Source organism: Chiloscyllium punctatum, chromosome 13 (assembly GCF_047496795.1).
Source record: "Chiloscyllium punctatum isolate Juve2018m chromosome 13, sChiPun1.3, whole genome shotgun sequence".
NCBI lineage: Eukaryota > Metazoa > Chordata > Chondrichthyes > Orectolobiformes > Hemiscylliidae > Chiloscyllium > Chiloscyllium punctatum.
In genome coordinates, this window is record NC_092751.1 from 79,221,921 (window position 1) to 79,243,415 (window position 21,495).

The following is a 21,495-nucleotide window of genomic DNA, read 5'->3' on the forward strand; positions in this document are numbered from 1 at the left end:
ATCTCTCCGAGCGGCCCCGAGTCTCCCCGAGTCCCGCCCCCATCCCCCGAGCGGCCCCGAGTCTCCCCGAGTCCCGCCCCCATCCCCCGAGCGGCCCCGAGTCCCGCCCCCATCCCCCGAGCGGCCCCGAGTCCCGCCCCCATCCCCCGAGCGGCCCCGAGTCTCCCCGAGTCCCGCCCCCATCCCCCGAGCGGCCCCGAGTCCCGCCCCCATCCCCCGAGCGGCCCCGAGTCTCCCCGAGTCCCGCCCCCATCCCCCGAGCGGCCCCGAGTCCCGCCCCCATCCCCCGAGCGGCCCCGAGTCCCGCCCCCATCCCCCGAGCGGCCCCGAGTCTCCCCGAGTCCCGCCCCCATCCCCCGAGCGGCCCCGAGAAGGTCCGAGCAGTTGCCCCCGGGCCGGACAGCTCCGCTCCATTATGGAGTCCCACACTCTGGAGACGGAAGGGGAGATCCTCCACAAGTCGCCGATGATCCACGGGAAGGAGCAGCTCCGGCACGGGCACAAACCCCCGATCCTGCTGCCGGTGGTAAGTTTCCCGCCGAGGCCTCAGGCCTCCCTTTCCCGCCGGGGACTCGAGGGTTTGAGAACCGATCGAGCCGACGTTTGGGCACTGATCCCCTCTTCCTGAGGGCAGAGCAGTACCTCATCCCCTCACATTGGGCACTGAGGGCAGAGCTGCACTCCCCTCCCCCCGGGCACTGCGGGCAGAGCTGCACTCCCCTCCCCCCGGGCACTGCGGGCAGAGCTGCACTCCCCTCCCTGAGCACTGAGGGCAGAGCTGCACTCCCCTCCCTGAGCACTGCGGGATGAGCTGCACTCCCCTCCCTGAGCACTGCGGGATGAGCTGCACTCCCCTCCCCCAGGCACTGAGGGCAGAGCTGCACTCCTCTCCCCCAGGCACTGAGGGCAGAGCTGCACTCCCCTCCCTGAGCACTGCGGGCAGAGCTGCACTCCTCTCCCCCAGGCACTGAGGGCAGAGATGCACTCCCCTCCCTGAGCACTGCGGGCAGAGCTGCACTCCTCTCCCCCAGGCACTGAGGGCAGAGATGCATTCCTCTCCCCTGGGCACTGCGGGCAGAGCTGCACTCCCCTCCCCCAGACAGTGAAGGCAGAGCTGCATTCCCCTCCCCTGAGCACTGCGGCAGAGCTGCCCTCCCCTCTCCCAGGCACTGCGGGCAAAGCTGCCCTCCCCTCTCCCAGGCACTGCGGGCAAAGCTGCCCTCCCCCTGGGCACTGCAGGCAGAGCTGCACTCCCCTCTCCTGGGGAGTGAAGGTAGAGCTGCATTCCATTCCCTGGGCACTGCGGGCAGAGCTGCAATCCCCTCCCCCGGGGAGTGAAGGCAGAGCTGCATTCCCCTCCCCTGGGCACTGCGGGAAGAGCTGCACTCTCCTCCCCCGGGCAGTGAGCGCAGAGCTGCACTCCCCACCCCTAGGCAGTGAAGGCAGAGCTGCATTCCCCTCCCCTGAGCACTGCGGGTAGAGCTGCCCTCCCCTCTCCCAGGCACTGCGGGCAAAGCTGCCCTCCCTTCCCCCAGGCACTGCGGGCAGAGCTGCACTCCTCTACCTGAGTACTGAGGGCAGAGCTGTACCCTTCCCCACTTTGTGCGCACTTTGTCCCCATCCCCTTCCCAGCAGTGAAGGCTGAGCTGCACCTATCCTACTCACTGCACACTGAACACAGTTACACCCTCTTCTTTGCTGAGCACTGAGAGTAGAACTGCACCCCCTTCCTCACACATGAGGGCAGAGTTGAACCTTGTCCTCGCTGGGCATTGAGGACAGAGCTGCACCTCTCTCCCTAGGCACCGAGGGAGAAATGCACACCTCTTCACACCCTCATCCTGGGCACTGAGGGCAGACCTGCACCCCTCCCTGGGCACTGAGAAGAGAGCTGCAACACTCCCAATCCTGGACAAATGAGGGCAAAGCTACTCCCTTTCCTGGGCACTGAAGGCACAACTGCACCCCTCTCCCCCAGTGGGCATTGAGGATGGACCGACATAGTGTCCCTGTGCACAGAATACAGAGATGCAACTACTCCTTCCTCCAACCAAAGGCACCAGGTATAGAGAAGCACTCTTTTGTATGGTGTCAGCACTGCACCCAAGTACTCTTCAGTATTGGACGTTTAACTTAAGAATCATCATGGCTTGTGCAAGCTCAGTTCTGACCCCAGCCGCTTTACCTGCCTGAGTCAGCTATGCTTGTACCCCTGTAGCTCAGATACTTTTAAATAGTCAGTCAGTTTTGACCGTCCCATTATACATCCCAAGTGATAATTAGCACAGGGAGCTAACTAGTAATGTTAACTCTCTGGGAACTGCAACGTTTCTCACTATTCCAGCAACAATGACAAAGTCACTGCCTGTTTTATATAGTGCGTGAATGTTGAATACCTGTAACAAAAACAGAAATTGTTGGCGAAACTTTGCAGGTCTGGCCTTATCAATGGACAGTAAACAGAGTTAACGTTTCGAGTCCAGTGTTTTGAAACGTGAGGTTCTGTGGAGAAAAAACTCAGTTGTCGGACTTGCTGAGTTTTGCCAGCAATTTTAGTATCATTTTTCCAGTATTTGCAGTTTGTTGTTTTATGTTGTTGAATAGCTGTGGTTCATAACAATCCCAGTTAAACAGCAGCTGCAGGGGCCAGGACTGAGTGCTGTCTCAGCACATAATCGCAAGCAACGAGTGCAGGAAGAAATTCTCCATCCTTTGAGACAGAGGCTTCCTGCTGTCTTAGCTGTTGTTGCTTAATTTTAAGAATGTGGGAGTTGGGAACTGCATTTCAGTAAAGTTCACAATCTCAGATGTGGGCTCATGAACACAATCCTGATGTTTCCTGACCCATTATATCTCCACATGTTTCAGCATTCCACGTTGTTCGTCTGGCATAGAAGGTTCACCTGCTCTGTAGCACCATGGTTTATTAATGAACTGGTTGTAGTAATACTGTGGATATTTCATGCAGTCTAGTTTACCAGTTATTTATCGATGGAATATAGAGGGTAGAGGACTATTCTGGGTGTTGGAAGACTATAGACCAGAGTCGGTAAAGTGTGGAGCTGGAAAAAATGCAGCAGGTCAAAGAGCATCAGAGGAGCACAGGAGTCGACGTTTTAGGTCGGGACCTTTCATCAGAACTGTAAAGGGGAATGGGTCTGAGAAATAAATGAGGGCAGTGGGGCTGGGGTAAAGGTAGGTGGGATAGCGATAGGTGGTTGCAGGTAGGAGGTGATTGTGATTGGTCAGTGGGAAGGATGGGAAGGAAGATGGACAGGTTATTCTGGTCAAGGGGGCAGGGTAGAGAGGGAAGGCTGGCCTTGGAATGAGATGGGAGGTGGGGAGATTGGAAAGTTGGTGAATTCTATGTTGAGGTCATATGGTTGGAAACTCCCGAGACTGAAGATGAGGTCTTCTTCCTCCAGTTTGTGTGTGGCCTTGTTTTGGCGGTGGAGAAGGCCCAGGATGGACCACATCAAGGGGGGTAGGAGGGGAAGTTGAAATGGCTGGCAACCGGGAGATGGGATTGATTTGAGCGTATAGACTATAGATGTTCCCTGAACCGGTCTCCGAGTTTGTGCTGGGTCACTCCAATGTAGACGAGACCACATCGCGAGCAACAGATGCAATAAATCAGGTTAGAGGAAATGCACGTGAATCTGTGCTGGACTTGGAATGATTCTTTGGAGCCTTGGTCAGAGATAAGGGGGGAGGTGTGGGCACAGGTTTTGTACCTCATGCGGCTACAGGGAAAGATGCCAGATGTGGAGGAGAGGTTGGTGGGGAATGTGGACCTAAGGAGGGAGTCCCAGAGAGAATGGTTCCTGCAGAAAGCAGATAAAGGTGGGGAGGGAAATATCATTTTGGTGATGGGGTCAGACTGCAGGTGGCGGAAGTGTCAGAGGATGATACGCTGGATTAGGAGATTAATGGGATGAAATGTGATGACCGGGGGACTGTATCCTTGTAATTGGGAGAGTAGGGGTTTGAGGGCAGAGGTGTGGGAAGTGGAGGAGATGCGGTTGAGGGCATTCTTCATCACGGGAAGAGGAAATTGCAAGCCTTGAAATAGGAGGACATCTGGGATGACCTGGAGTGGAAACGCTCCTCTTGGGAGCAGATAAGGTGGAGGAGGAGGAATTGGGAGTATGGGATCGCATTTTGGTGGCTCAGTGGTTAGCACTGCAGCCTCACAGCGCCAGGGACCCGGATTCGATTCCAGCCTCGGGCAACTGTCTGTGTGGAGTTTGCACATTCTCCCATGGTTTCCTCAGGTGTTCCCGTTTCCTCCCACAGTCCAAAGATGTGCAGGTTAGGTGAATTGGCTATGCTTAATTGACCATAGTGTTCAGGGATGTGTAGGTTAGAGGTAAAATGTGGAGTAATGGGGAGTGGGTTTGGATGGGATACTCTTCGGAGGGTTGGTGTGGATTTGCAGGGCTGAAGAGCCTGCTTCCACACTGTGGGGATTCTCTAAAATCTATGAAATTTTGCAAGAGGTAGTGTGGGAGGAGATGTAGTCAAGGTAACTATGAGAGTCGGGTGGGTTTGAAATAGATGTCAGTGCTGAGTTGGTTGCCGGAGACGGAGAGATCCAGAAAGGGGAGGGAGGTACGCTGCTGTGTGCTCCCACTGAAAGCTCAAATAGTACATCTACATGACTCACACATTCTACCCTGACCTCAAATTCACCAAGACCATCCCTGATACCTCCTCCCCCTTCTGGACCTCTTCATCTCTATCTCCAGCAACTGACTCAACACCAGCATCGATTTCAAATCCACCGACTCCCACAAAACTACCTCGACTACACCTCCTGCCACATCCCCTCTTGCAAAAATGCAATCCCATCCTCCCAGGATAGTGTTTCTACTCTGGGACATCTCAGATGTCCTCCTACTTCAAAGCCATTAATTTCCCCTCTCCATGATCAACAATGCCCTCAACTGCATCTCCTCCATTTCCCACACGTTTGCCCTCAAAAACCCCCTCCCCGATCACAACAAAACTCCAATCCCCCTGGTATTCACATTCCACCTCACTAATCTCTAAACCATCATGCTCTGCTGTTCCACCCCGACAGTCTGACCCCACCACCAAAATGATATTTCCTTTCCCATCCTGTGCACCCTCTGCAGGAAGTGTTCTGTCTGCGACTGCCTGTTAGGTCCACACTCCCCATCAACCTCTCCTCCACTCCTGGCACCTTTGCCTGCAGCCGCATGAGGTACAAAACCTGTGCCCACATCTCCCCCCTTATCTCTGACCAAGGCTCCAAAGAATCATTCCAAGTCCAGCACAGATTCAAGTGCATTTCCTCTAACCTGATTTATTGCTTCCGTTGCTCCCGATGTGGTCTCGTCTACATCAGAGAGACCGAGTGCAAACTTGGGAACCGGTTCAGGGAACATCTATGGTCTGTAAGGTCTGATCAACACCATCTTCCGGTTGCCACCCATTTCAACTCCCCCTTCCACTCCCCTGACGACATGTCTATCCTGTGCCGCCTCCACTGTCAAAGTAAGGCCACATGTGAATTGGAGGAAGAACACCTCATTTTCTGCCTCGGGAGCCTACACCAAATGACCTTAAAGTAGAATTCACCAACTTTCAAATCTCCCCACCTCCCACCTTATCCCAAGTCCAGTCCTCCCTGTTCACCACGCCCCCTTGACCCAACCTTATCAATCCATCTTCCTTGCCATCTCTCTGCTGACCAATCACAATCACCTTCTACCTGCGTCCACCTATTGCCATCCCACCTACCTTTACCCCAGCCCCAATCCCTTCCCCCTCTCTAGTCCTGATGGAATGTCGATTCCCTTGCTCATCTGATGCTGCCTGACCTGCTGTACTTTTTTCAGCTCCACACTTTATCGACTCTGACTTTCCAGCATTTGCAGTTCTCACTATTCCCAAGTCTGTAGACCATAAATACATAAGACATAGGTACAGAATCAGGCTGTTTGTCCCATTCTGTCTGCACTGCCATTCGATATGACTGATATATTTTTCAGCCCCATTCTCCTGACTTCTCCCCGCAACCCTTGATCCACTTAGTAATCACAACATGTCTAACTTTGTCTTAAAGACACTCACTGACTTGACTTCTACAGTCTTTATGTACTTATGAGTTCCACAGATTCACCACCCTCTGGCTGAAGAAATTCCTTCTCGTCTCAGTACTAAAATATCGTACCTTCACTCTGAGGGTCTGCCCTTGGGTCCTGGTCTCTCCTACTAGTGGAAACATCTTCTCCATCTCCACTCTATTCAAGCCTCTTTGTATTCTCCAACATCCCACATTACCTTTCTAAACTCCCATCGAGTACAGACCCAGGGTCCTCAACTACTCCTAATATGTCGAGCTCTTCATTCTTGTGAACTTCCTTTGGACCCCCTCCAAAATCACAGCTTTCCTTAGTTACAGGCCAAGCCTGCTCCCAATATGACAAATGTGATCTGAGCAGAGCCTTGTACACCCTCAGCAATTCATCCTTGCTCTTGTATTCTAGCCTTCTTGAAATGAATGCTAACATTGCATTTGCCTTCCTAAGTGCCAACTGAAGCTGCACGTTAACCTTAAGAGAATCCTGAACTAGGACTGCTAAGTCCCTTTATGCTTCAGATTTCTGAAGTCTTTCCACATTTAGAAAATAGTCTATGCCTGTATTCTTTTCATCATAGTGCATAACCTCACGCTGTCCCACATGGTATTCCATTTGCCACTTATTTTCCCATTCTCCTAGTCTGTCCAAGTCTGTCTGCAGCCTCCCCGCCATCTGTCCCACCACCTATCTTTGTGTTACCTGCAAATTTTGGAACAATGCCCTTAGTTCCTTCTTCCATATTGTTCATGTATAACTTGAATTGTTGTGGTCCCAACACTGACTCCTGTGGAACTCCACTGGTCACTGGCTGCCAACTTGAAAAATACCCCATTATCCCCACTTTCTGCCTTCTGCCAGTCAGCCAATCCTCTATCCATGCCAGTATCTTCCCCCTAACATTATGGGCTCTTGTTTAGCAGCCTCCTGTGAGGCACTTTATCATGGGCCTTTTGAACATCCAAATTGATAATGTCCATTGACACTGCTTTGTCTAAATTACTGTACATACTCTTTTAAAAGTCAAATTTTTTAGACTATTTTTAAGGTTAAATTTATGTAGTTGGCTCTTCGTCCAAAATACTGTATCATTAGCAGAAGCCCAATTGATCTCAACTAGGTATATGACTGTATTCCATGAGTGTTACAGGGGAACTGAGCTGCACACACCTGACTCTGACCTGATGTGTCTTAAACGTTCCCGCCAATTTCTTCCATTTCCCTCCATTTTCTCTCATCTGCTGTTGTTTTAGTTTCTCATTCAAAAAGTTACCAGATATTTGACTCTCAGACAGTCTTACCCATCATTGTACAGGATAATATCTTAACTCATAAATGTTGATCGGTTATCTGTGAAGGACTGGGGTCGACTTTGATACGCGATATATGGAAAGTTCCAGATATATTGGCCAAAAACAGGAGTCGACATTTACTTGAGTATATATGGTATTCATTACCACCTCAAAGAATTCTAACAGATTTACCGGTCATGGCCTCCCCTTGATGAAGTTGTGTTGAGTCAGCTCTGTTTTACCATTCACTTTCAAGTATTTTCATCCTTAATAATGGACTCTTAAGATCTTACCAACAACTGAGGTCAGGCCAAATGGACTGTAAGTATCTTTTGCCCTCCTTCTTTCTTAAACAGGGCTGTTACATTAGCTATTTTCTAGTCCTCTGGGACCCTCCGTACCCCAGCGATTCCTGAAAGACTGTCGCCATCTCCTTCTGAAAATGTGTTGCTGGAACAGTGCAGCAGGTCAGGCAGCATCCAAGGAGCAGGAGAATCGACGTTTCGGGCATGAGCCCTTCTTCATGCCCTTCTTCAGGCCCATTCCTGAAGAAGGGCTCATGCCCAAAACATCGATTCTCCTGTTCCTAGGATGCTGCCTGACCTGCTGCACTGTTCCAGCAACACATTTTCAGCTCTGATCTCCAGCATCTGCAGTCCTCACTTGCTCCTGTCGCCATCTCCTTGGCTAGCTTCTTCAGAACCCTGGGCTGTGGTCCATCCGGACTGGGTGATTTATCCAACTGCAGACCTTTCAGCTTCCCCAGCACCTCCTGTGTGATGGTCACATCACTCCCCACTGCCCCTACTCGCTTGGAATTGTGGTGTGCAAATAGTGTTTTCCACCGTGAAGACTGAGGTAAAGTACCTATTCAGTTCCTCTGTCGTTTCTTTGTTCCCTATTAACTACTTCTCCAATCTCATTTTCCAGTGGTCCAATGTCCTCTGTTTCTTTCTTATATTTTATACATTCCTAGCATCTGATGTTTCTAATGAGCTGGTCCGTGTACTTAATCTCTTCCCCTGCATTATTGCTTTTTAGTTATCCTATGCTGGTTTTTAACGCTCTGGCTTCCGACCAGTCTTCACACATTAGTAGCTTTTTCTTTTGGTTTTATGCTGTCTCTGATTTCCCTTGTCAGCAATGGTTGTCTTATCTTCCCCTTAGTATGTTTCTTCTTCCTTGGGATGAGTTTCTGTCGTGCCTCCGGAATTACCCTAGAAATTTCTGCCATTGCTGTTCCCCTTCGAACCAACTCTGGCCAATTCCTCCCTCATGTTTTTGTAGCTACCTTTACTCAATTGTAATATTGTTGCATATGGTTCCAGCTTCTCCCCCTCAAACTGCAGGGTAAATTCATATATATTATGATTCACAATCACCTGATGAAGGAGCGTCGCTCCGAAAGCTAGTGTGCTTCCAGTTAAACCTGTTGGACTATAACCTGGTGTTGTGTGATTTTTAACTTCATATATATTGTGTCATTGCCTCCTAGGGGTTCCTTCATCTACAGTTCCGTAATCAAGTCTGCCACATTACACATCACCAAATCCAGAATTGCCTGTTCCCAGAGGAACACTTTTCCAGTGCTTTTTATTTCCTGATTTATTTTCTGCTTCACATCCTGACTACTGCAAGGGAGCTTTTACATAACTCCCATCAGGTCCTCGCGAGTATTGAGAAGATTTGTGCCAGAAATGACTGCCAGACTACTCAGACTTCTTGGCATCATGGTTGTTCACAAACCCACCAACATACCAAAACAGCAGCTAATGAACTTGAAAGATCCTATACAGACAGCAAGCAAATCTAATGTCATTTACAAAATACTGTGCAAGGACTGTTACAAACATTATATTGGACCAACAGGCAGAACACTAGCCGCCAGGATACATGAACATCAACTAGCCACAAAACGACATGACCCTCTCTCATTTGTATCCTTACATACAGATGAGGAAGGACACCTCTTCTACTGGGACAATACATCCATCCTAGGATAAGTCAAACAGAGACAACAGAACTCCTAGAAGCATGGCATTCTAACCAGAACTCTAACACCAAGCATATTGACTTGGACTCGATTTACCACCCTCTGCGAAAAAGAACAGGAAATGTCATCACCACAGGCAATGACATCATATAAATCGAATGCAGGAATCATCAGCAATGCTTCATCCAGAGGCTCACTGAAGATATTACCTAGTATGGTGATGAAATGTCTGAACGTGAACCTTCCAGCTCAGCAAGCAAACCTACATTCAGTCCCATCAGGTCCATTTTTACTTTTGTGATCCTCGACTTACCCATACAGATTCCACGCCTTGTGCAATACTTCACAAAGGCATCTGCTTCACATCATCTAGACACCCTTCCTGTCATCTAGACACCCTTTATTTACACATGCCTAGTACATGATACTGACCCAACTATCACAGAACCAGTTCCTAGAATGAGCAGAACCCCTGACTCTACTGTTTATTTCTTTTTCTTTTTTTGTTTTTTTTTACACTCCTGTTTTTTTTTAACCCCCACACTACTGCCTAATTGCGGTAGTGCTTATTTTTTTCCCCTGCACCCATGTTGTGTGTGTAGGTGTGAGACACAGTGAAAGACACAAGGTGCACGAACCTTTATTCAGTTTCTACCACCAGGAAGAAAGGAAACACCCGAGTGGCCAGTAACAAGGGATGCCCTTCACATCAAAGGGCAATGCTGTGTGATCAAACAGTACTCTACTGTTTATTTTTTTTAAACCCCCCCACACTACCACCTAACTGCGGCAGTGCTTATTTTTCCCCAGCACCCATGGTGTGTGTGTGTGCAGGTGTGAGACACAGTGAGAGACACAAGGTGCACAAATCTTTATTCAATTTCCACCACCAGGAAGATAGGAAAAACACCCGAGTGGCCAGTGACAAGCACAGCCCTTCACATCAAAAGGCAATGCTGTGTGATCAAACAGTACTCTACTGTTTATTTTTTTATCTTTTTTTTAGAGTGAACAGAATCCCTGACACTCGTTTTATTTTTTTTCTTTCTTTTCTCTTTTTTTTCTTTTACCCCCATTCTACCGCCCAACTGCGGTAGTGTTTATTTTTTCCCCCAGCACCCATGTTGTGTGTGTGCAGGTGTGAGACACAGTGAAACACTGCTGTTTATTTGTTTTTTTAAGTGAGAAACACAAGGTGCACGAATCTTTATTCAATTTCCACCACCAAGAAGATAGGAAAACACTCGAGTGGTCAGTGACAAGCAGTGCCCTTCACATTAAAGGGCAATGCTGTGTGATCAAACAGTGCTCTACTGTTTATATCTATCAGCCAAGACTCCCTGATTGGATCAGGTTAACAGCCCCAATCAGGGAACTCATATTCTATGAGATCCATCTGGCTGACCACGTTTCAATCACTAAAACCCTACCCCTAAGTTCTACAATGTGGGCTTATTCATTTTCCTGTAGCTTCTTACCAATTTTGTACCAGGCCTGGTTCCTCTGACTGTGTCTTGGATATGGGTGATGTGTGTCGGACTTTGGCCCACCTCTTGCAAACAGTGTGTCTCGGCCGAAACTCTTCTTCGGGGGGTAATGGCATCGAGGATGCGACGTCTGTCACATCCATCTTCTCAGAGATTTCTTCAACTCTGAATGGAGGGGAAGAACCCATGCGTTCTGACAGACTTGCTGAATGTTCTGAGGGGCTGGGTATGTTTTGCTTTAGCCCACTTTGCAAGGTTGTAACTTTCACGTGGTCCACATGCTTCTTCGGGACTGCCTCTCCTATTTGAACTTTTTAATGTCATGGCACCTGACTTCATGCCTTTTATCTATGGAGGGTCATTCCCATGGTTTTGACACCAAACTTCGACCCCTGAAGTAACCTGCCTTTCTTGCTTGGAGGAGCCTTTTGTGCAGCATTGCCATTCCTGATGCCATTAGAACACACTTCTCAGAGTTGTCCCCATTATCTGCTGTGTCTGAAGTAGATTCCTGACCTTTCTACACTCTCTGTTATATTACCTGTTCTGGAAACTTTAATAATCTCTCCTGAGCGCTCAGAACAAGGTTAAAAGCGGTGGCTCCTCCAATGCTAAATTCATGATCCTGCTCCCTGTCTCACTTGTAGTCACACCCTCGTGTCCCTGACAACTAGCCAAATTTTGAAGTACATAACCTCCTGAAACAGACCATTCAAGTAACTCTTCCCCTCCCTAGTATGTTGCAGTATTCAAACCTCAGACTCCAAAGTTCGAGTTCCTGGAGAGCCAATACTTGCTACAAATGTATTATGTCTCACAAGCCTTACAAGTCATTTCTCTATGCAGGGCTTGTATATACAACCTCGCTTAATGCGTTGCATCAAACTAATCAACCTTGCAATTGATTGATAAGGCTCCTTGTATTTTGGGAGGAATTGTTTGATGATTTGACTGCATTATCAGATAGGTATAATGGACTTGTGAGGTGATGTTTAATTTCTAGTGTCTTGGTTGCTGGGGCAATTACAATTGCAAATTGTTCAGAAGTTAATTGTGAACTATTGATTGACACTCAGATGTCCAATAGTCCACATTTTTTTTCAGCTTTCCCAGAATACTGTAACAGTAGCTGCAGTGAAATTACTGTTGAAAGCACACATGATGAGCAGGCCATGGCTACACATCTCTCAAAGGTCAGCTCAAGCCCTTACCTCAGTGTGAGTCACAATTCCAGACTGCAGTAATGGTTCCTGACTTAGAGGACTGGACCAACACTTTGCAAACTACTATTTAAGTGTGATTGATGTCCTGAGTCAGTAGAGGCTGTCACAGACTCTGAACACTCCCTCACCCACATACCCATCCTCTTTCACACTCTCAAGTCTCTCTGGCACTCTCACTCTCAGCTCTCAATTACACTCACTCACTTTGTTTGGTAAAGATCCATTTTAGTATCAACAACATCCCAGCTGTCACTTTGGGCTTTAAGTGTATTGAAGGGATCACATCAGTAAAAACTCTGTGATATTGCATTTCTGCTAACATTGTGCTCTTAATGCGAAGGTGATTAGCTCATTCTGCATCAAGTCTAGATTAAGATGCATTGTATTATAGATTGACTTCACAAAATGGAACATTGGAACTCTCTTCCACAAATTGTGATTGGCAGATAAATTGCTAAATTTAAATCTGAGATTGTTAGGTTTTTTTGGTATCCTGAGGTGTTATATAATAAAAAGCAAAAGTGAGCCTCTAGAGGTAAGTCATAGATCAACAATAATCTCATTGAAAGCTGGAACAGGCTGTCGGCACTAAATGGCTGCCTCTTGTTCCTATGTTCTTACCTCTTACCGTAGTCCATGTGCAGCATCACACTGCATTTGTTGCATCGGTAATGAGGAGTTTCTAGGTGTTAAGGTCTTGAGTTGCTCCTTCAAATGTCTTTCCAAACCTATCTGTTTTAAACCCATCTCTTCATGACTTTTAACCCCTATAGCTCTTCCATGGTTCATATATATTTCAGTCGAAAACTCTGATGTTGAGCTGATCACAAATGAGGCAAATTTCTGACAGTACCTCTCCCAAGAGGTGTGGAATGTGAGTAGATATGAGGTGGTTGTCAGAGATGAACTTGCCAGTATCCCATTGTAGACATGGAGAACCATGAAAATGTTAGCACTGTGTGGGTCTGTAGCTGAAATAGTCGGCAGAACAGAATGCTCCACTTCACAGTTTTGGTTGAGTCTTTAGGATCTCTGGAGGTGCATAATTGACTTTTTCTTCTTTGCTACAATGACCATTGAACTGACCCAAAGGGTTAGTGCTGTTACAAGAACAATGAGGTCCTGTCTGACCATCCAGGATTTCCTGCAGCTGAATCATTAAGGTCACTGGCACAAAATAAGGACATATTGGACTGGGGTTGTTATCCTGTTGAGCATGATTGGAAATTTTCCATCAATAGGCAAGATCTTTTCCCTGGAGTGGGAGACCAGAACTAGAGGGCATAGGTTTAGAGTGAGAGGGGAAAGATATAAAAGAGACCTATGGGGCAACTTTTTCACGCAGAGGGTGGTACGTGTATGGAATGAGCTGCCAGAGGAAGTGGTGGAGACTGGTACAACTTAAACATTTAAGAGGCATTTGGATGGGTATATGAATAGGAAGGGTTTGGAGAGATATGGGCTGGGTTGGCAGGTGGGGCTAGATTGGATTGGGATATCTGGTCGGCATAGACGGGTTGGACCGAAGGGTCTGTTTCCATGCTGTACATCTCTGTGACTCTGACCTTTTCTCACGATTACTGAATATCTGAGAATGTTTCCTGTTAAACATTCCTCACCCAGTGTTGTGCACTTGGTGAGTGGCTGCATAGATGCACAAGTTGAGGGTGTTCTAAACCTTTCAACATGATCATTTTGCTCAATGGCACCTATTCCCAGGCTGAACTTTCAAAACATATCAGTGAGTAACATTCCAGATTCCAAAAAAAAAATCACCACTTAACACTGGGATTCATATTTGTCCTCTATCTGGATCTCTTGAAATGCCATAAGCTCCAATCTCAATTTCAGTCTTTAATAGATTTAGCTTTCATATTACTTCTTCAATATTGGTGAAGCAAAATTAGGTGCAGTGCCCTGACTCTCAACTCTTGGTTTAAGTCCCGCTCCAGATCGACTTCATGGCCATGGAAGGTGTATTTATAAGATTAGAACTAGATTCCCTACAGTGTGGAAATAGGCCTTTTGGCCCAACAAATCCACACTGGCCCTCTGAAGAGTAATCCACCCAGACCCATTCCATTCCCCTACGTTTACCCCTGATTATTAATCTACACTATGGGCAATTTAGTATGGCCAATTCACCTAACCTTTGGACTGTGGGAGGAAAACGGAGCACCCGGAGGAAACCCACGCAGACATGGGGAGAATGTGCAAACTCCACACAGACAGTCACCCGGAGGCAGGAATCAAACCTGGGTCCCTGGCACTGTGAGGCAGCAGTGCCACCCTCCAATGGCCAAACAGGTTGATTATCAATTTGTAAATATTTCCAATATGCCTACTGGCACGTGGTAAAAGAAGAATGAGTCCTGAACAGCCATCGTGCAGAAGGCAGCTTCAAACCACGGTAATACCTGGTAAAACTGAATCATGTATCCGAGCCCATAGTTACCTTCAAACACTTGGGATTAGCATTGAAGAAAGCAGGAGAATGCCATATGACAAAATCAGGAGTGGAAGGACATATTGATAAAGTTGAGAGTGAAGTACAGTGGGAGGAATCTCATGGTGCATGAATGTCAACGTAGACCGATTGGACTGACTGCTTTGTTTGTGGCCTGTAGACTCAATCAAACTCTATGTAAAATTTGTTGAGTGGAAATCATGTATGGCTGTCATTACACTACTCTGAAATCCTGAAGTTAAACTCTTGCCTTTCATTCATTTTCACAGAAAAGCTTAAAATAAAACAGTTTGGGATTGTAGGCAGCTGAATCTTTTGCTGGTTATTGATAGGAAGTATTTCACCTTATGGTTAGTGACACTGTCATGATCAGACGTTGATCAGAACATTAGCTTTTAGTGAAGCCTTGGAATGTGAATGATTTTTGAATTAATTGTTGCTATGTGTGTTTTTACTCTAATTAGTCCACAAGCAATCACTCTCCGGAGACATCACTATCTCCTATTGACACCTTGAATTCTCTGTCCAATTTTGAAGCTGAAATGGACCATGATGGACAGGGGACTTATTCTCTTTTCCCGGCACTGGATAATGTGACGATTTTATCTGGAACCAGCGAAGCACTGGAAAGGTAAATTTTGCTGTGAGTTCAATCCTGCAATGTAGGGAGCAGTGACCTTATAGAGGTTTATAAAATCATGACAGGCACAGATAAGCCAAAGTCTTTTCTCCAGGATAGGGGAGTCCAAAGCTAGAGGCATAGGTTTAAGGTGCACTTGGGTGATAAAATGCTAATTAGTTTAAATAATTTGGATGAGGATAATGTTGTGGTGGAATTTCTTGTGCTTCTCAGTCACCTTCTGTTCTCTCCTTTTATTTTTGGGTCTTGATCAATATTTACCCTTGAATCTGTATTGGTGACCCAGATGATCTGTTGGTTCTTCATGTTGATGTTTGTGAAAGCTTGTTGTATGCAAATTGAGTGCCACATACACCTACATTACAACAATGTCACAACTCCAAAATTCCTCCTTCACTATAAAGCATTTTGGGATATCCTGCAAATTTATTCATTTACAATGTTCCCAAGTGCTCCTTAGGTCACAGGATCTTTTAGACATTAGCTCCCCTCTAGAATTGAAGAATAAAAGATGAAAACAGGGATTTGAAAACCTGAAGGCAAATATTGAGGACAGAAAATTGCTATCTAGAGAGTCTGGGGGCCTGAAATCGTTGATTTCTTGTTCATCAAGATTTAATGTAATTTCCAGCAGATTAACTGCCTTTTGGTCATAGATTCACACAGCATGGAAACAGACCCTTCAGCCCAACTTTTCCATGCTAATCAGGTTTCCTAAACTGAACTAGCCCCACTTGCTTGTATTTGGCCCATTTCTCTCTAAACCTTTCCTATCCAGGTACCTGTCTAAATGTCTTTTAAATGTTGTAATTGTACTTGCCTTTACCACTTCTTCTGGCAGCTTGTTCCATACACACACCACCTTTTGTAAAAAAAGAGTCGTCCCTTTTAAGTCTTACCCCTCTCACCTTAAACCTATGCCTCTAGCTTTGGACTCCCCTATCCTGGAGAAAAGACTTTGGCTTATCTGTGCCTGTCATGATTTTATAAACCTCTATAAGGTCACTGCTCAGTTTCTTACACTCTAGGGAAAAAAGTCCCAGCCTGTCCAGCCCCTCTTTATAATTCAAACCCTTGTTACTGAGTAACATCCTTGTCAATCTTTTTTGCATCCTTTCCAGTATAACAACATATATTCTATAGCAGGGCGCTAGAAATGTATGCAGTACTCCAAATGTGGCCTTATTTGATGTCCCAACTCCAGTACTCAAATGTGCTGACTGAAGAAGGCAAGCGTGCCAAATGTCTTCTCAGCTCTGTCTACCTGTGATGCCACTTTCAAGAAACTATGTACCTGTATTCATAGGTCTCTCTGTTTGATAATACTCCTCAGACCCCATGTTTAACAGTGTAAGTCCTACCCTGGTTTGTCTTACCAAAATGCAACACCTCGCATTTATCTAAATTAAACACTATCTGCCATTCCTTGGCTCACTGGCCCAGTTAATCAATATCCTGTTATACTCTAAGATTACCTTCTTCATTGTCCACTACACCATTAACTTTGGTATCATAGGCAAACTTACTAACCATGCCTGCTATATTTTCATCCAAATCGTTTATATAAATGACAAACAACAGTGGACCCAGCACCAATCCTTGCGGCATGGTCCCTGTCACAGACCTCCAGTTTGAACAACAACCCTGTACTACCACCCTCTGTGTCTGACCATCAAGCCAATTTTGTATCCAATTGGCTAGCTCTGCCTTGATCCCATTTGATTGAACCTTACTAATCAGTGTCCCATGAGGAACCTTGTCGATGGCCTTGCTAAAGTCCATGTTGACAACATGTACTGCACTGCTTTTATCTACTTTCTTGGCCATCTCTTCAAAAACTCAAATCAGTTGTGACACACAATTTCCTACCCACAAGGCTATGCTGACTATCCCTAATCAGTCCTTGCCTTTCCAAATGCATGGAGATCCTGTCTCTCAGAATCACCTCCAACAACTTACCCTCCATGGATGTCAGGCTCACCAGTCTGTAGGTCCCTGGCTTTTCCTTGCACTCATTATTAAATAATAAACATTAGCCACCCTTTCTTAAACATCAGTGACTCTCCAGTCTTCCGATACCTCACCCATGGCTATCAGTGATGCAGATATCTCTGCTAGGGTCCACAATTTCTTCCCTAGCTTTCCATATTGTCCTGGGATGCACTTGATTAGGTCATGGAGATTTGTCTATCTTTGTGTTTTAAGACCTCCAACATGTCCTCTTCTGTAATGTGAACTGTTCTCAAGATATCACTATTTATTTTCCTGAGTTCCCGAGCTTTTGTGTCCTTCCCCACAGTAAGTACTGACCCGAAATATTCGTTTAGGGGCTCACCCAACTTGGTCGGTTTCAAATTGCTTCCTATTTACATACTATTTCCTATGTATTAGTTTATATATATAAAATATATTGATTGCCGTTGTATTCCCATTTTTCCTTTGACTGACATATTTTCCTCTACATTCCTCTCTCAGCTTACTGCATTTGGCTTCATTGCTGTTTGAACAACTGACCTAACATGCAATAGACATGGTTTTTTTGTTTCTTCATATTGCATTAAAACTTGTGACATTTCCTTTTAGGATATTAAATCCTTTCAGGCAGAAAATTCTACCCATTTAGTCCTTAGTTGATTCATAATTAGCTGACTAGGTTAACTTTAGAACTTCTATTTGTTGAATGCTCGGTAGAATTATAGAATGGTTACAGCATAGAAAGAGGCCATTCGGCCTGTCCTGTTTCTGCCAATACACTGTGTAAAAGTGACTCATTTAGTACTCCCTTCTTCTCCCTGTACCTTTTACCATGACCATGCAACAACATTAGCTGTGTAAAATTCTTGCTTGTCCTGTGGGGCTGTGAAAGTTCTCTTTAAATCCTGTGATTGCTACTTTAGGCATTCAATACTCTTACTTATAAGTTCATAAATTCATAAGGTATAGGAGCAGAATTAGGCCATTTGGCCCATCAAGTCTGCTCTGCCATTTGATCATGGTTGATATGCTCCTCGCCCCCATTTTCCTGCCTTCTCCCCATAAGTGTTCAACCCATTACCTGTTAAAAATCTGTCTAACACCTTAAATTTACCCTCTGTCCCAGCATCCACTGCACTTGGGGTAATGAATTCCACAGATTCACAACCTTTGGGAGGAATAATTTCTCCTCATCTGTGTTTTAACTTTGCTACCCCTTATCCTAGAAAACATCAATTTCATGGATACCTTTTATCATTTTGAATACCTCAATTTGATCTCCCTCATTCTTCCAAATTCCAAAGAGTATAGGCCTAAACTGTTCAATCCTCTCTTCATACGACAAACTCTTTGAACTAGTGAGCCTCCAATGCCACTGCATCTTTCCTCAAATGACAGGACCAAAACTGTGCACAATACTCTCGGTACGGGTTGCACCAATACCTTGTATAGTTGCAACAATACTTCTTTACCTTTATATTTTATTCCTTTAGCTATAAAAACCAACATTCCATTTGATTTCTTTATTATCTGCTGTGCCAGCATGCTTGTTTTCTGTGACTCATGAATGAGGACATCAGATCCCTCTGCAGCAGAGCACCCTGAAGCCTCTCCCCAATAAGATAATAGGTTGCCTTCCCATTTTTTTGACCAAAATACATGACCTTACACTTATCCACATTAAGCTCTATCTGGCACATGTTGACCTACTCTCCTAACCTGTCTGTATTAATTTGTAAGGTTCTTATTCCCTCATTACAATTTACCGTATTGCCTACTTACAAATCAAGGATCCCATATTAAGTTTATTAACTCCTTTCTCAGCCTGCCCTGTGCCTTTAATGATTTGTGGTCATTTATCCACTCTGCAGTTTCACCTACTTTAATTTTCTATCTCTCATTTTCTCTCCTTGTTCTTCATGAATCACATTCTACATCTCTGCATTAAGTTTCATCTTCCCCATGTTTGTCTGTTCCACCCTTTGTGTGTGGGGTGGAGGGGTGGAATGTGAGGACCTTCACTGAGTAGGCTTCACAAACAACTTAATAAAACAATAATATTTTACAAAGTATTTTGAAAACATAGATCTTTATGTTAGTATTTGATAATTTTCATAATTTTCTGGTTGTGTTTGTGTATTTGAGAGAATGTGCCGCTAGGTGGAGCAATATACACCCTAACAGTAAAAGACCATTGAAGCACTAAGCCAAGTGACTGAGCTGCAGATTCTGTCACCAAGAAGGAGCTGCCCATATGTTCACGGAGTCACTGGGAGGGCTGGAATGAGTAAACTGCTCCCCAGCATCTGAAAGCAGACATTACCAGTGATGGAATGAAGGCCTGAAACTTTTGGGTTGCATTTTTGTGCTAGTTTAGGAACTCCCAAATGATGTTGGGAATTTTAAAATTGCTGATGCCGTGCTGCATTGATGTGCATGCACAGTGGCACACTGTGGCACAGTGGCATTCTGGTTGAATCAAGATTCTTGTCAATGTTATGGTGGTTGTCGACGATTTTGCATGAAACCGAGCGTGTGCAGATGACTCGACAGCTATCTTGAATGGCAGCACATACTCTGGAATAATGTAATGAATATTGTTTTATTGCTGTTGTTTTTGTTGGCACCTAGGTCACATTAATTTTCAAGTGATAAAATGTGGTTGAATTGGGAAATAGTTTGGGAAGCGCTGAACAATTGTCTGCTATTTGCTCCTTGCCATTCATTTTTATACTTGATGATAGGTTATCATCGTTTTCAGCGCATGGCTCATTTTACTGAATGACAATGTACTGAAAAAATGGTATATTTTTCTATTTGTCCCCAATAGTGAACCAACAGCTGATGTAAGTGACAAACCAAACATGACGTGGTTGGATGCTGCACAGGTATGCACTGTTATTCACTCAGTATACTAGCCTGTGGTAAAAGTGACCTTTTATGTTGAGAATGATTGGATCACCAATATTTATCACTGATATTTACCATATCATGTGGAAGATTACTGAAATGGTCTGATCCACAAAGGTCAGTTATCTCGCTTTCAGCCTCTTGAAAAATAAAGTGATAGATGGAGTTATCAGATACACAATCAAAAAGTAATGAGTCTGTTTTGGGAACCATTGATGGTTGTTACAGGTCACATTGACCCAAGGGGTGGTTTGTTAGAGGCTTCCACGTTCAGCACTCCTGTGTGTCTGTGGATTCATTCCTGTATTAATCAGAGAATTTGCATACCAGCCCCAACACTCAGCCTCCCGCAAGTACTTTCAGACTCATTCCACCAGTTATTCCGCACTCTTTGTACTACCAAATTCATCTCTCTGTTGATTAGAGTATCTGCACACAGACCCTACTTTCAGTTTGTGTGTGTACTCTCGGAATTGTTCCTCTGTTGATCTGAGTACACACACCATCCTTAGAATCATAGAATCCCTACAGTCCGGAAGTAGGCCATTCAGCCCATCGAAAGTGTTTCAGAGTTCTGTTGCAGGATGCACATGAGAGCAGAGAGCGCGTGTGAGATGTGTAAACAGAAAAAGAACCTGAGACAAAAGGAGACATAGAGACTTGGCCACGGCAGATCTATAGAAAGGGCAAGAAAAACAACTTCAACAGCCAGAATGATCAATACATACAATTCAGAAATAAAAACTGAACAAACCATTACAGAGAGAATTTGACTAGGGGAATGGCAAGCTCCCATGCACAGATTACTATTAAAATGTATTCATGGGATGCAAAGATTGCTCGCATCAATTGACAGATCCAACGTTTGTTATCCATCCCTAATTGACCTTGAGAAAGACTTACTGGACCCTTTCAGAAGGAAGTTAAGAACCAACAACATTGTTATTGGTATGGAGTCATATGGTAGGCCAGACTATGGAAGGATGGCAAATTTCCTTCCCTAAGTGAACCAGATGATTTTTGGAAAATCTAACCATCATTACTGAGATTAGTTTTTATTTCCAAAATTATTAATTAGTTGAATTTACAGCCCACCAGATGTTGTGCTAGAATTTGAACTCTTCTCCAGAGCATGATGTTTGGATCTCTGGATTACTAGCCCAGCAACCTTACCACTCCACAGTTGCTAGTACTGAAGTGGAACCAGCCTCTTCAGTATCCACGCTGTTTAACTTCAGACTTTGCGAATGAAGATTTTCCATGTATCTCATAGCTGTATAGAACCTACACTACCAGTCATTGTTCTTACAATTTTCTCCCTCTGTTCAGAAAATTAATCATGTTGCTCCAGACTGCTTTAGAACCCTGATTATGATATCAGCACAAAAAATTGAATTTCAGA

At 45.3% G+C, this 21,495-nt stretch overlaps 1 protein-coding gene across 4 annotated transcripts in view; it reads left to right on the plus strand.

Moving 5' to 3' along the window:
* Nucleotides 1-354: 354 nt before the first annotated feature.
* LOC140484560 (uncharacterized) overlaps nt 355-21,495 on the plus strand; it is a 59,346-nt gene continuing 38,205 nt past the window's right edge. Inside the window, exons 1-4 of one of the 4 annotated variants that reach the window (XM_072582936.1) lie at nt 423-526; nt 8,895-9,673; nt 15,034-15,200; nt 20,014-20,071. In XM_072582936.1, coding sequence (XP_072439037.1) covers nt 15,112-15,200; nt 20,014-20,071 — 147 coding nt within the window. In that variant the 5' untranslated portion in view covers nt 423-526; nt 8,895-9,673; nt 15,034-15,111. Of the gene's footprint in view, nt 527-8,894; nt 9,674-15,033; nt 15,201-20,013; nt 20,072-21,495 lie in introns of all 4 variants that reach the window. The other 3 variants (XM_072582937.1, XM_072582935.1, XM_072582938.1) reach the window with 3 other exon arrangements.